This window comes from Nicotiana attenuata, unplaced genomic scaffold, assembly GCF_001879085.1.
Source record: "Nicotiana attenuata strain UT unplaced genomic scaffold, NIATTr2, whole genome shotgun sequence".
NCBI lineage: Eukaryota > Viridiplantae > Streptophyta > Magnoliopsida > Solanales > Solanaceae > Nicotiana > Nicotiana attenuata.
The window spans coordinates 21,027-34,722 of NW_017671022.1; the positions used below are offsets into that span (position 1 = coordinate 21,027).

A 13,696-nucleotide genomic window follows, 5' to 3' on the forward strand; every position below is an offset into this window, starting at 1 on the left:
ACCTGGAGGCTTGTTCGCGCGAGTGTTCGCGCATACGCGTACTGTTCCGAAACACGCACATAACTTTTTGCACAGAGATCCGTTCGGGCTCTATAATATATCGTTGTAAAGCTATTTCAAAGGCCTACAACTTTCATGCTTTAAGTTTTCTCAAATTCCTTACACATTTTCACTAAATGCTGATGGAATACAGACCTTCTGCAAACTTAGTCGATTTTGTCAAATCTTATGCACCTCACTTTCCATCTTGATTTTGAAACAACTATTTTCACTCACAATCATCCCGCTAGGACTTCATATGTCTAAAATATCAAATTAATACCCATTTAACATATCCATACCTAGTCCGAATGTACGGGGTATTACAAACTATTTTCTTATATTTCACATAAAAATTCATCAACTTGGCACAAAAATCACAATCAACCTGCCACATGAGATATGTGTCGAATAAGAGGGCGTTTGGATTGGCTTAAAAACTAGTTAAACCAGCTTAAAAATACTTTTTAATTGGTTGGAGTGTTTGGTAACTTTAAAAACAACTTTTAAGCCAAGTTTAAGCCCAAACAAACTAAAAGCAACAAGTTAGAGAATGCTAACTTATTTTTTATAGCTTAAAAGCTGGTTGGGTTTGACTATATAATTTACTCTTTAGTCCCTAATAATATTTTATTTTTCCAAATATTCCTTCAAAGCCAAAAGCCAAACGTTCTTTTCCTTCTTTCTCCTTCCAGTGTTTCCAATTTTGTCAACCATTTCTAATGCCATGGAAATATCCCATTTTCATATCTATTCCTTTTCATATTTTTAAATTTTTATCCCCGATTTCATTTTCATGATTCCTTCTCACGTAAATAATCATAACCACATTTATTATTTTACTCCTCCTTGTTTGATAGTATATTTACTAATAATTGTTTTCTTGAAATTGCTTGTGTTTTGAACGGTTGCATTTCTTTTATATTGTCAAACAAACAATATCATAAATATTTGTCTAGTACAAAGACTAAAATACAAAAGTATTCGAGAAAGTTGAAACAAATATATAGCATTAACTAGAGTAACTTCAAATGAAAATTTATCTAAATATAAATATTTTTTTTCTAAATTTTTTTAAGGAAATTCTCCAAAAATATATAATACACTTTAGTGTTAACAACTTTAAGGATATCTCAGTCATTTTAACAGAAAAAGTGCTTACCAGCACTTATTTACCAAACACTTCAACAAATTTTTTCCCAGCTTAAGCACTTTTATGCAAATACATAAATGCTTATTTATAAAACAAGTTTCAACACTTAAAAAGTGCTTTATAGCACAATGCTTAAAAGCTACTTTTTTTAAGCCAATCCAAATGGGCTCTAAAATTGTCACATCATTAAAGCATAACTAAATCAACTAATAAATGTTGGATTCCAGTCTAGAATTAGATGATGTGAGAAATTGGGAAAAATGGGGGTTAAAAATGAAGGAAATACTCTAAAAAAAGTAATCATACGTGTACTTTGACATCGTTACTAGTTTGTTGTGCTAATGATGTGACATTGCGTATCTCACAACCCTAAAACACATACACACAATTTTAAAATATAAATACTTTATGTCCCAAAGAGCACACGCGAGGTTTCAAGTTTAAATGTCTTTTGAGGGTTTTGGTGAACAATGGCGAAACTAGAAAATTTTTCAAGGTTATTCAAATTTAAAAGAAGTAAAAAAAAATTCCCGACAAAGGGTGTTCAATATGTGTTATATACCTCTAAAACGTAATATTTTACCGATATACACAATGCAATTTTCGATGAAGGGTGGTCAGTTGACTGTCAAAATGTGAGCTTGAAGCTCAGTTGATCTAAGCCCTAATTTGGACAGAGGAGAAGAACAAGAGAACTTTCTAGAGAGAGAAATATTGGACGAAAATGTTTATTGAAAATGAAATGACTTAAGCCATCTGTTACACTGTACAAGCCTATATGTATATCTATTTTGACAGCTATCAACACCTGTAACTACCTTCTAACATAACAAACTAACTAAACTCCTCTTACATAAATAATCTTCTCACTAATGACGCCTTACCTAATCCCCAAGTAACTCCTTTCTCAACACTCCCCCTCAAGCTGGTAGGTGCAAAAACATTTAGCACTCCCAGCTTAGAAACTAAGTACTCATGTTGAGGTCTTAACAGAGATTTCGTTAATATGTCAGCCTGCTGCTCCTCAGAACAAATGTGTTGTGTCTCCACCAGTCCTTCTTGAATCTTTTCCCTTATGAAGTGACAATCGATCTCGATGTGCTTTGTCCTCTCATGGTACATTGGATTTGCTGCTATATGTAGAGCTGCTTTGTTGTCACAGTACAACCTTACTGGCTTATTTTTCTCTATTCCCAGCTCTTTGAACAACCCTGTCACCCAAATAAGTTCTGCAATTGTTGAAGCCATACTTCTATACTCTGCTCTGCAGAACTTCTGGAAATTATGTTTTGTTTCTTTGACTTCCAAGAAATAAGTTAATCTCCATGCTTGATGAGGAATCCTGTTACTGATTTCCTAGTGTTTGGACATGATGCCCAATAAGCATCACAGTATGCTATCAGGCTATTCCCTTCTTGCTACTCATGAGTATTCCTAATCCAGTTTCTCTTTTATATACCCAACAATCCTTAGGGCTGCTTCCCAGTGTGATCTCTTGGGATTTTGCATAAATTAACTAAGTGTATGCATTGCGAAGGCAATATCCAGCCTAGTGAGAGTCAGATACAGAAGTTTCCCTATCAGCTTTTGGCACTTTCCCTTATCTTCCATCAATTCATCATTCACCTCTCCCTGCAAGTCTCCTAACTCTTTGTTTTTCAGCTTTTGATTGAATTCAAGTGGTGTCCAAGCAGGTTTAGATGCACTTAGTCCTAGCTATGTAACGAGCTCAAGTGCATACTTCCTCCGGTTCATAATAATCCATCTATGAGATCTAGCAAACTCTATACCCAGGAAATATTTTAATTCACCTAGGTCCTTCATTTTGAAGACCTGTTGCAGCCCCCTCTTAGTGGATTCAATCATCTCCAAACTGTTGCTTGTCACCAGCATATCATCCACATACACTAGAATCACAACTATGTTAACATCTTGTCTCTTAGTGAATAATGAATGGTCCAGACTGCTCTGAGTAAAACCGTGTGTGATCAAGGCATCTGTGAGTTTGATATTCCATTATTCGCTCGCATGTTTCAGCCCATATAGTGATTTTGCAAGCCTGCATACCATGCCTCTGGACTCCGTTGGCTTGCAAAACCTTCAGGTAGTGACATGTACACTTCATCATGTAAATCTCCTTGCAAGAAGGCATTGAACACATCCATTTGATGAATGTGCCAACCCTCAGAGGCTACTATTGAGATGAATGTCCAGATAGCGACAATTTTCACTACAGGTGAAAAAGTCTCATGGTAGTCTAAACCCTCTTGTTGGTTGTGACCTTTAGCTACCAACCTTGCCTTGTATCTTTCCACATCTCCATTACCCTTGTACTTAATTTTGAATACCCATTTGCAACCAATAGGGACCTTGCCTGTTGGAAGTGGTACCAATTCCCAGGTCTTGTTGTCTTCAAGTGCCTGTATTTCTGCTCTCATTGCTTCAACCTATCTTGGGTCATCAGCTGCCTCTTTAAAATAACTTGGCTCATAAGCAGATGTAAAGAGTGCCAAGGATTGGCGATATTGGGGCTTCAGAGTACTATAACCAATATAGCTACTCATGGCATGTGGAATCTGGGACTTAGGCTTCATAGGATTGACAATGTAATCTATCATCCAAGCAAAATTTCTTTTGGGTCTGTCTGACCTCCTCAATTGTTCATCATGAAATGCCTGAATTTCAGCTGGTACATGCTCTTCTTGCGGCAAATCTGGATCAACTGATGAGTTGTTCTCAACGGAAACAAGGTCATGAACCACTGGGATCTCAACTGCCGCCTCATGCTCATCAAGATTATCTTCTGTTGCAGGTATCCCTACAGTCTCAGAAGCTTGATCTAGAGTAGCAAGTAAATCATCTTCCAGGTGTACAACTGCAGGTGTGGTTAAGGGGAAAACAAGATCTTTTTCTGCTACAAAAAGGTGTAGTTGCTTTGAGCTTTTGTGTTTAAAAGGAAAAATAGTTTCCTTAAACACTAAATCCATGTTAACAAAGAAAGAGTGGTTAGTTATATCATATAATATGTAGCCTTTGCTACATTCTGAGTATCACATCATCACAGCAGCTATTGCTCTTGGCTCAAATTCATCATGAGAATTAATCTTCTTTGAATAGCATAAACAACCCATTGTTCTCAGATGATCTAACTTTGGCTTCTCGAGATGATCTCTTTTTACCTAGCACTTGAGAGGGCATTCTATTGATCAAGTATATTGCTGTCACTACACAATGTCCCTAAAATCTTAAAGGAAGTCCCCCTTGAAATCTAATGGCTCTAGCTCTCTCCAATATATGCTTGTGCTTTCTTTCTGCAACCCTATTTTGTTGGGGTGTATACACACAGGTTGTCTGATAAATTATTCCAAAACTTTCAAACTTTGCCTTGCATTCTAAATTGAGGAATTCACCTCCATTATCTGACCTAATGATTTTGACTGCTTAATTAAACTGATTCTGCACCAATTTCAGAAAGTTCCTTGGCATCATTATTACATCACTCTTCAACTTTAACAAAAACAACCATGTCATTCTAGAATGGTCATCAACCACAGTCTTACACTGGAGGGCCCCCATACATCAATGTGCAACAAGTCAAAAATCCCTACAGCTCTACTTGTGCTATTATTGAAAGGTAATCTAGTATGTCTAGCTAAAGGACATACAATACAATTTTCTAATGCTGTTTTACAGTTATTTTGTCCCAAATTTAGAACATGTTGTAATGGTCCAACTAGTGCATGTCCAGGCCTCTTGTGCCACAGTTCAATATCCTGCTCCTCCATTGTTGCTATCAAACTTGTTTTTGTAGCCTTATTGGTTTTATTGAGAGATTGAGTGAGTAAGTAGAGGACATATCTTTCTCTACCAATCCCCATTACACTTCCATTGTAAAGGTCCTAGAAGATACAGAATTCAGGAAAAAACATAGCAACACATTTCAATTCTTTGGTGATTTTTGATACAGACAATAAGTTGTACTTGAAATCAGGTATATAAAGCACATTATTGACTAACTCATCTCATGTGGTCTTACAAGAACCAATATGTGACACATGTGTTACCCCTCCATTGGGCATGTGTACTTGCTTTGTGTCAGTATTACTAACTTCTGTATAATCATTCATTAGCCCTAGATCAGAAACCATATGGTTCGTTACTCCGGTGTCTACAATCCATTCTCTGTTATAATCTACAAGAAAGGCTCTAATAATACCAGACATATTTCCAGAGATGTCTGCATTGTTTTCCTTGCTCAACAACTTTAAGATTTGGTTGTATTGTTCCTAGTAAAAAAGGCTCTTGCTATGTTGTTTTTGTCTGCTCCTGCCTGAAAGATTGCTTCTCCACATTCCTGAGATTTCCTATCCTCCAAGGTTGCAATGTGTGCCATATTGTTGCCAATTTTCTTCTTAAACTTGAAATCAGAGGGATATCCTACTATTTTATAACATACATCCCTAGTGTGTCCTATTAACTTGCAAAAATCACACACGAGGTTGTAGTTTTTCTTGCATCTCTGCTGATATCCAGTATGTTGGTACCCTGTCTGATATGTAGGTTGTTGATTCCCTGTTTGATGTCTAGTTTTTGTAGTCATTAAGGCAGTTTCTTCTGTTCCTTCTGTAGAAGCAAAGGTGTTGGTCATACTACACTGACTTTCCTTTTCCATTAGCATAGAATAGGCGTTATTAACTGGTGGAGCTGGTGTCATCATCAAAATTTGACTACGAGCATGCTCATATGATTCATTTAGTCCCATGAGAAACTGCAAGAGTGTCACGGCCCAAAATTCCCACATTTGGGACCGTGATGACGCCTAACATGTCACTTGCTAGGCAAGCCAACGTTAGAATAATATTAACCATTTTTAACATTTTTAATTTAATTAATAACAACTAAACAATGAGAAAATATAATCTTAAATAAAGTGATTAATCCATAATAATAGCAATGTCTAAAAACTATCCCAGAACCGGTGTCACAAGTGCAGAGCCACTAGAATAATCCAAACAAAGGTCTGAATGAAAATAAAGCTGGCTGAAAGAAATACACAGCTATAATAAAGTGAAAGGGGACTTCAGAACTGCGAACGCCATACAGCTATACCTCAAGTCTCCTCTAAATAGCTGAATCCGAGCAAGTCTAATGTGCGCCGCTAGGACCAACTCAAGTATCTGCATAATAAAGTATAGTGTGTAGTGATCGCTGCCAACTCGATGCTACACCAAGGTAGGAAGAGCGGGTCGCAATAGCTTTTACCCGAATAGTGGTCGGGATCAATTTCCACAGGGAGCTAGTAGTGGAGTTGGATTTTCTGTCTAGTCTAGAGATGTGTTTGTGCTCCTAATGTCACTTCAAACATTCTTGGTTTTTGATTTTATAACTACTATGATAAAACTAATGATTAACGCTAAATTATGCTACTAGAATATTGCAAAGTTGTATCTAATGGGAAGGAAGGCACTAGGGTCGTGGCATTACCTAGGTGGCTAATTGACGGGTAGATGTTACTAAGGATAGATTGACATATTTGGGGCTTATGCTATAACCGTTGCACAATTGTACCCACTCTCACACCTCTCGGTAGAGAGAGTGATTTTGACCAATTGACTCTCTCGAGACCAATTAGGTAGGCCAATAAGATCAACCAACTAGGGTTCAAGTAGGGTGATTACTCTCTCGAGATTTAACCCGTTAATTGGGACTATCATTTCTCATGAGTCCATCCCAATTCCTTGTTGGGTCAATTTTGGGGTCATAAACTCTCTTTCTCAAGAAGAGTCAAACCTACAAAGCAGTGTTTGCAACCACCAATTCTTAAATAAAAACATAAAATCAACCCAAAGAACAAACACCCATAATCAATCTAACCCTAGATGGCAACACCCATCAATTACCCACACTAGGGTTGAGCCACAACCCTAGCTAATGGGTTTAGCTACTCATGCTTGAAAAAGAAAATGAAAAAATAGATGAAGGACTAAGAATATTAATTAATTACTAAAAAGAAATCACAAGAATCTATCGTAAAATTAAAGCTAAAGTGCCAAAAATGGCTACAAAACCAAGTCTCACGAGCGCAGCTATCTCTGGAATACAAAAACTTACCTAAAAATGGTAAAATATTCTATTTATACTAGGCTGGAAAAACTGGACAAAAATACCCCTGCGGGGTCAGTGCGGGCCGCACAAAAAGGACCGCGGCCACACTGGCTCTTGGACTTCACATTTCTGCTTCTCTGAAGTTGGACTCCGCCGACCGCGTAAAATGGACTGCGACCGCGGAGGGAGTTTGCGCGGTCCGCACAATAACGACCGCGGACCGCATGGCATTGTCTTGGCAAAAATGGTAGCTCTCTGAACCTCTGCTCCGCGGACCGCACAAAAAGGTAGTGCGGACGCGAAGACACTACTGCGGACCGCGTAACGAGTACCGCGGCCGCGTAGCCCTTAAGCCCAAACTAGCCATGTCTCTGAATCTCCTAGTGCGGCCACATTCGCTTTTGCGCGGTCCGCACTAGGCCCTCTTTTCCTCAATTCACTTAATCTTTGATACTTGAGCAGGTTTCACTCCTTTTTGAGCCGATCTTTGACATTTCGTTACTTTGTCGATCAAACCTGCAAACAAGCACAACCTGTGAGCATTTTGGAACTATTTTGTAGCAATTTATAACCAAAGCATAGGCAAGTAGGGGCATAAAACATATTAAAATCCCGACTTATCAACTCCCCCAAACTTAAACCTTTGCTTGTCCTCAAGCAAACAAAATAAGACCCACCTCTTAAAGGAAAATCCAAGTAATTCCAGCTGACCTAAAGTAACCTCAACAAGCATCAATTGGGACTAACAATTGCCCTCAATACAAATGGATCATTAACAACATTTAAACGTTGAAAACTATGGATCAAGTGTGACACAAGAGCATCAAGGATTGACTCATTACATCAGAGAACTCTCTCAATTACTTTAGTCGCTGTGGGACCCAAACTCATACATCCTCAACTCTCCCTAAGAAAACCTCACCTTTTAGAGTATAAGCACACAAACCGAGGTTAATGGGAGTTCGCTCGTCTCTCTCAAGGAGATGTCACAAGTCCGGCTCTAAGTACCATATGCTTGACCCTCATGTAAGTATCCACTAATGCGAGCGTCATCCAACTCAAGATCATACAGGGCTTTTGTGGAGTCAATGTAAAGGCTTTTGGGTAAGGGTAGGATATATTTTTATTCAAGTGGGTTCAACCTTCCCTTAAGCACTTCTTTTGATTCATTTGGCACAATTCACTTGACTCTTCGAGTCATTTCACCTCTTCCAAGGGGTTAGGGAGACACATTGTCACTCTTTCTTATGCAATTCAAAACATTTCTCCATTTTCTACTTTTTCCACACCGTTTTTTTCGCTTTTATTTTTCTTGAATTCCTTTTTATTCTTTTTCACATTAGGCTTTCTTTTTGTCTTTTTCTTTTCTTTCTTTTTCATTGCCTTCCTTTTCTTTTGCTTTTGTACCTTTTACCCCTTTGTTTTCTTTCTTGTCTCTCCCCCCAAACTTAGATTTTGCCATTACTCAAGGGAAGATGTGGGTGCCAAGAGAGGGTAGGATTTAGAACGGGTATAGGCTTGTAGCATTGGTTCTTGAAAGAAGAAGGTTTAAGGCTCAAAAGGGGTTAGCTAGGGATTATCTTATTGGTAGGCTATGGAATTGTTCAACTTATCATTTGGATCAAGGAGAGCCTATAATCACTTTCAAGTCGAATTTCACCTCAACAAAAATTCAAGGCAAGTTCTAGACCATTGGCTCGGGACTTGGACTCATAATTCAATTTCTCACCACACATACTCAAGGATTGCTAAAGACGTAGATCGAGGGCCCACAACAACCTTAGATACGATTGAGCACACAATAGTCCCGAAAGACCACATGATGTTTGTTTGGTCAACACAAGAGTCTCAAGGTCACTACTTTCACCATCCTAAACACAACCACTTGTCTTTGACGATGGGATCAAAGGCAAATGTGTTAGGCCCAAGTGAAGCTATGCTTGAAGTACCCTTAACTAAAAACTACAAAAAACAAAAGAAAAATCAAAAACGGACTCAAACCCTTAAGAAGGTTGTCACGCCATCCATCATCGGGAAGAGCCACCCGGTTCACACAATACTCCACCCTTGGAAAGAACCGTGGCATTAAGAAAACCAAGGGCTTATTGAAAGCGCCAAAAAACAAAACAAAAGGCTGCGAGCCTAACTACGAAGCTAAAAATTAAAATGAAAAAAAATTTGTACGAAAATAGAAAATAGAATGAATATTTACAATAGGGGATTAGAATATACAACGGGGGATGAATATATACAAAAATGTAACTTTATATACAGACCAAATAGAAGGTAAAAAGTATGATAAAAGTACTGAATGTAAAGTTATATACAACCCAAAATAGAAAATCAACAGAAACATAAACTAAGTCAACTAATATATACAGTCATCCAGATAAAAAGTAGGGCGCACCCCCACGAATAAAAGTTGGCATTGTCCCCAATGCCAACTATCAAATAAGCATCAAAAATCACAAAGAAAGGATATAGGAGCTCCCTAGGCCTGGTCCGTCTGCATGGGATCATCAGTGGTCCCCGGGTCCTCTGAATGTGCGGGAACCTCAGACTGGTTCCCGGTCTCCTGCTGCTCAGCTGCGGGGACCGGGGCCTGTTCCTGGACTTGCTGGATGTCAGGTGCATCATGTGGCAAACTGGAGGAGACCTCCTGTGGGTCTGCCAACTGGATGACAGCATCGTCTGCACTGGGGATCTTCCTCTTCTTCCTGGGAAGCCTCTGAGTCTGCTCCTGCTGTGGCTCTGCTACTGGAGCTACTGCTGGGGCTGGATCCCCGAATAGCAAGTCTAGAGGCATCTGGTCCGCCAACCACGTGATTTCCTCATCTTCTTGTGCTCCCGGGCAAGCTGCTTCAAAGCCTTGCCCTGTGACTCCACTGCCTTAGACAAGGCATCCTGTGTCTTCATCATCTTCTCCTGGTTCTCCAGGAGTTTCTTCAGTGTGTCCTCAATAGACTGAGGGATCTGAGCTATCTGTGGTGCAGACTGAGCCTCAATAGTGGAAGATAGAGTAGAAAACTTGGACGTCGCTGCTGACATCCAGTTGTTCATGCTATAAAGTGCCTGGCTCAGCTGATGGGCAGTGATGGGATGCTTCCTGGAAGATGGGATCCCCGGGCCAGCTGGAGTAGAGGGCCCTGGAGGCAAGTCAGTTGAAGTAGAAGGTCCTGGAGGCGGGTCAGGTGTAGGCTTAGTAGGGGCCTCTGTCACAACTGGCTCTTCAGACTGGCCAGTTAGAGTAGAAGCAGAAGTAGGAGCAGGAGGCTTGTAGGTCTTGTCCTTGGGGTTGTCTGGACCCCTCAAACTGTACCATGAAAATGGAGCAACCGGCTTTGCCTTAACATCATACCACTTCTTTTCCACCTTTAAGTCCCGGAAATACATCGAGAGAGTGTTGGGGAAAGGGTAGTTCCGGTTAGCTTCCGCACCCACGAGAGAGATGATGCGGGACATCACATTCCCCACATTGATGGGGTAGCCTGCCATGATCGATGCAACCAATACTGCCCGGGTGAGAGGGAGAGTCTGGTCATGTGAAGTTGGGTCCAACCTGCTGCAAACGAAGGTCTCCCAACCCCTAGCCTCAAAATTTAGGGTCCCCCTCAGTATTTTAACCCCAGCAGTCAACCATGCAAGAGTAGTACCTGGGATTGCCAGGTATGAAGCCAACCATGGATGCACTGCCTCACCCATTTCCAACTTGGCCAAATAGAGAGACTCATCTTCATCTCTGAAGCCCAAATAGTCATTTAGGTATTTTCCGTCGAACAACACCTTTTTATCTCGGACCTTGGTCACCTTGGACCCCTTGACAATTTGAGCCACATTACAATAGAATTCCCTTACCATGTGCTCATTAGCATCAATACACTTCTCCAGAAATATCTCCCAGCCCGATCTAGTTTGGAATTGCCTTAGCACATTAGGGTTGTGTGGTAGCAAGTCTTTGATGATAAAACTTCTATCCGGTATTAAATGCCTCACGGGCCACCACACCCTAGATTTATGCTAAGCCACTTGGCTTACAAATCTATCTTCCCACTCTTCAGCTTTCCTAGTTCGGGCAATTTCCCCAACCTGAGGCTCACCACCCTCATCTCCGCCTGCACTCTCCCCAGATAATGAAGTTGTGGGGGAGGTAGAGTCGTTCCCACTACCGGCTTCAGACTCGTCAGATGAATCAGAAATTACATTTACCGGCCTCTTGATAGTAGGTGATGCTGGAGGGGTATCAGTTAGCTGGAAGGGCTTGGTTATGTGAGTCGGGACTGAGAAGCAGCTTGTCAGCAGCTTTTATCAGTTTTTGGGTCTTCTTTATGTTCTCTCGAGCCTGGGGAGTGAGTTTTGCTACTCTCTTGCCTTTACCCCCTTGGGAGGAAACACCTCTCCCGGGTTGTTGTGATCCATTGCCGCCTCTTTGTTTAACCATTATCTGCAGACACACACATCTAACATTGTTAGTTTAAGCACAGGCAGTGAAACAGATGTATGAATTAGATTGCAGACAACAGATGTAGGATTGCAGACACAGTTGCAGAACACAGTTGCAGAATACAGTTGCAGAACACAGCACCGCGGCCCGCACAAAAGAGAGTGCGGTCGCGTTGGAGGCCCTGCGGACCGCGCAAAGGCGACCGCGGTCCGCGCTGGGCAAAGGCCCAGAATATCATCTCTCTGAATCTCCCCACCGCGGTCCGCACAAAATGGGGTCGTCGCCGCGGTGAGCCAGCGGGGACCGCGCAAAAGTGCAATGCGGCCGCGCTGGGACAAATCAGCCTGCAGTCATATGAACACCGCGGTCCGCACTAAGGCGACCGCGGAGACTAGGGTTCACAGACACTAAGTTAGGGTTTCATTTTTTTGCCATTTTTGTTAAAATATTTATACCTACTTTGTCCCTACTCAATTGCCCACTCAATATGGACATTAAGCAGCCCAGAACTAATATAGAAACTAATCTAAACTAACAAAATAAAGAAAAATGGGAAGAAACAGAAGTTATGGACTAAATGTAACAAAATAAGGAAAAAATTAATCAACTAAATGACCAAGAGATGAGTGAAACATTACCGGATGTAAAGATGAAGTGCAATTAAACAATCTTAAGCAAAAACTAGGGACTCAGTAAAGAAGGAACAGTAACTTTTAGGCTTTGAGAGTTTAGGTGTCGAAAAGGGTAAAAGGTGACCCTTGGGGTCTATTTATAGACAAACCGTGGGACCCATACTCACCTACTAGCGCGGCCGCACAAAAGCGACCGCGGACCACGCTGGGTTTGTTCACATGCGGTTTCAGAAGGCACCCACCGCGGACCGCACAAAAGCAGACCGCGGCCGCGGAGGGCCACCGCGGACCGCACTAAATGGAATGCGGCCGCGGTGGAAAACTTCAGAGAACAACTCATTTCGCTCATGCCAGTGCGGACCGCACAATGTGTACCGTGGCCGCACTGGCAAACTTCAGAGACTTCAATTTTTCCAACTTGTTTTGCATTGCATCAACACAATCCCTGCAACATCTCACAACCAATTAGCTCAAAAATCCTAAACTACAAAGAAAAATCAAAGAGAAAGAAAAAGACATGGGTTGCCTCCCAAGAAGCGCCTGATTTAACGTCGCGGCACGATGTGGGTTACCATCACATCATTTGAAATGAACCACAGCCACCACATGGCTATCATCAATCTTCCCAAGATAATGCTTGACACGGTGCCCATTCACCCTAAAGACTTCACCATTTTTGTTCTTCAAATCTAGAGCACCAGATGGGGTTACACATACAACTTCAAATGGCCCACTCCACTTCGATTTCAGCTTTCCAGGAAACAACCGTAGACGGGAGTTGAACAAGAGGACCAAATCACCAACCTTGAACTCCTTTCCACGAGCATATTTGTCATGTAAGTACTTCATCTTGTCCTTATACAAGGACGAACTAGAGTATGCATGGAACCGGAATTCATCAAGTTCATTTAGTTGTTCAACACGAAGATTGGCCGTAACATCCCATTCAAGATTAAGCTTCCTCAAGGCCCACATAGCCTTATGCTCCAATTCCACCGGTAGGTGACATGCTTTCCCAAATACCAACCGGTACGGAGACATACCAATTGGGGTCTTGTACGCGGTCCGGTAGGCCCATAGAGCATCATCTAACTTTTTGGACCAATCGGTCCGATTTGCATTGACGGTTTTGGACAAGATGCTCTTGATTTCTCTATTTGATACTTCAACTTGGCCACTTGATTGCGGATGGTAAGGTGTAGAGACTTTATGGTTGACACCATACTTGGAGAGGAAGGTATCAAAAACCCTATTACAAAAGTGCGAACCACCATCACTAATGATTGCCCGAGGTGTACCAAACCTTGTGAAGATACTCTTTTTAAG

General features: G+C 41.1%; 1 protein-coding gene across 1 annotated transcript; it reads right to left on the bottom strand.

Annotated features, from left to right (window-relative positions):
* Positions 1 to 6,156: 6,156 nt before the first annotated feature.
* LOC109205319 (neural Wiskott-Aldrich syndrome protein-like) lies at positions 6,157 to 10,690 on the bottom strand. Its single transcript, XM_019368027.1, has 4 exons — positions 10,117 to 10,690; positions 9,894 to 10,072; positions 6,302 to 6,369; positions 6,157 to 6,232 (listed from the first exon to the last, which is right to left on the bottom strand). Exons 1-4 carry the CDS (start codon positions 10,688 to 10,690, stop codon positions 6,157 to 6,159), a joined length of 897 nt encoding a protein of 298 aa, XP_019223572.1.
* Positions 10,691 to 13,696: the final 3,006 nt, after the last annotated feature.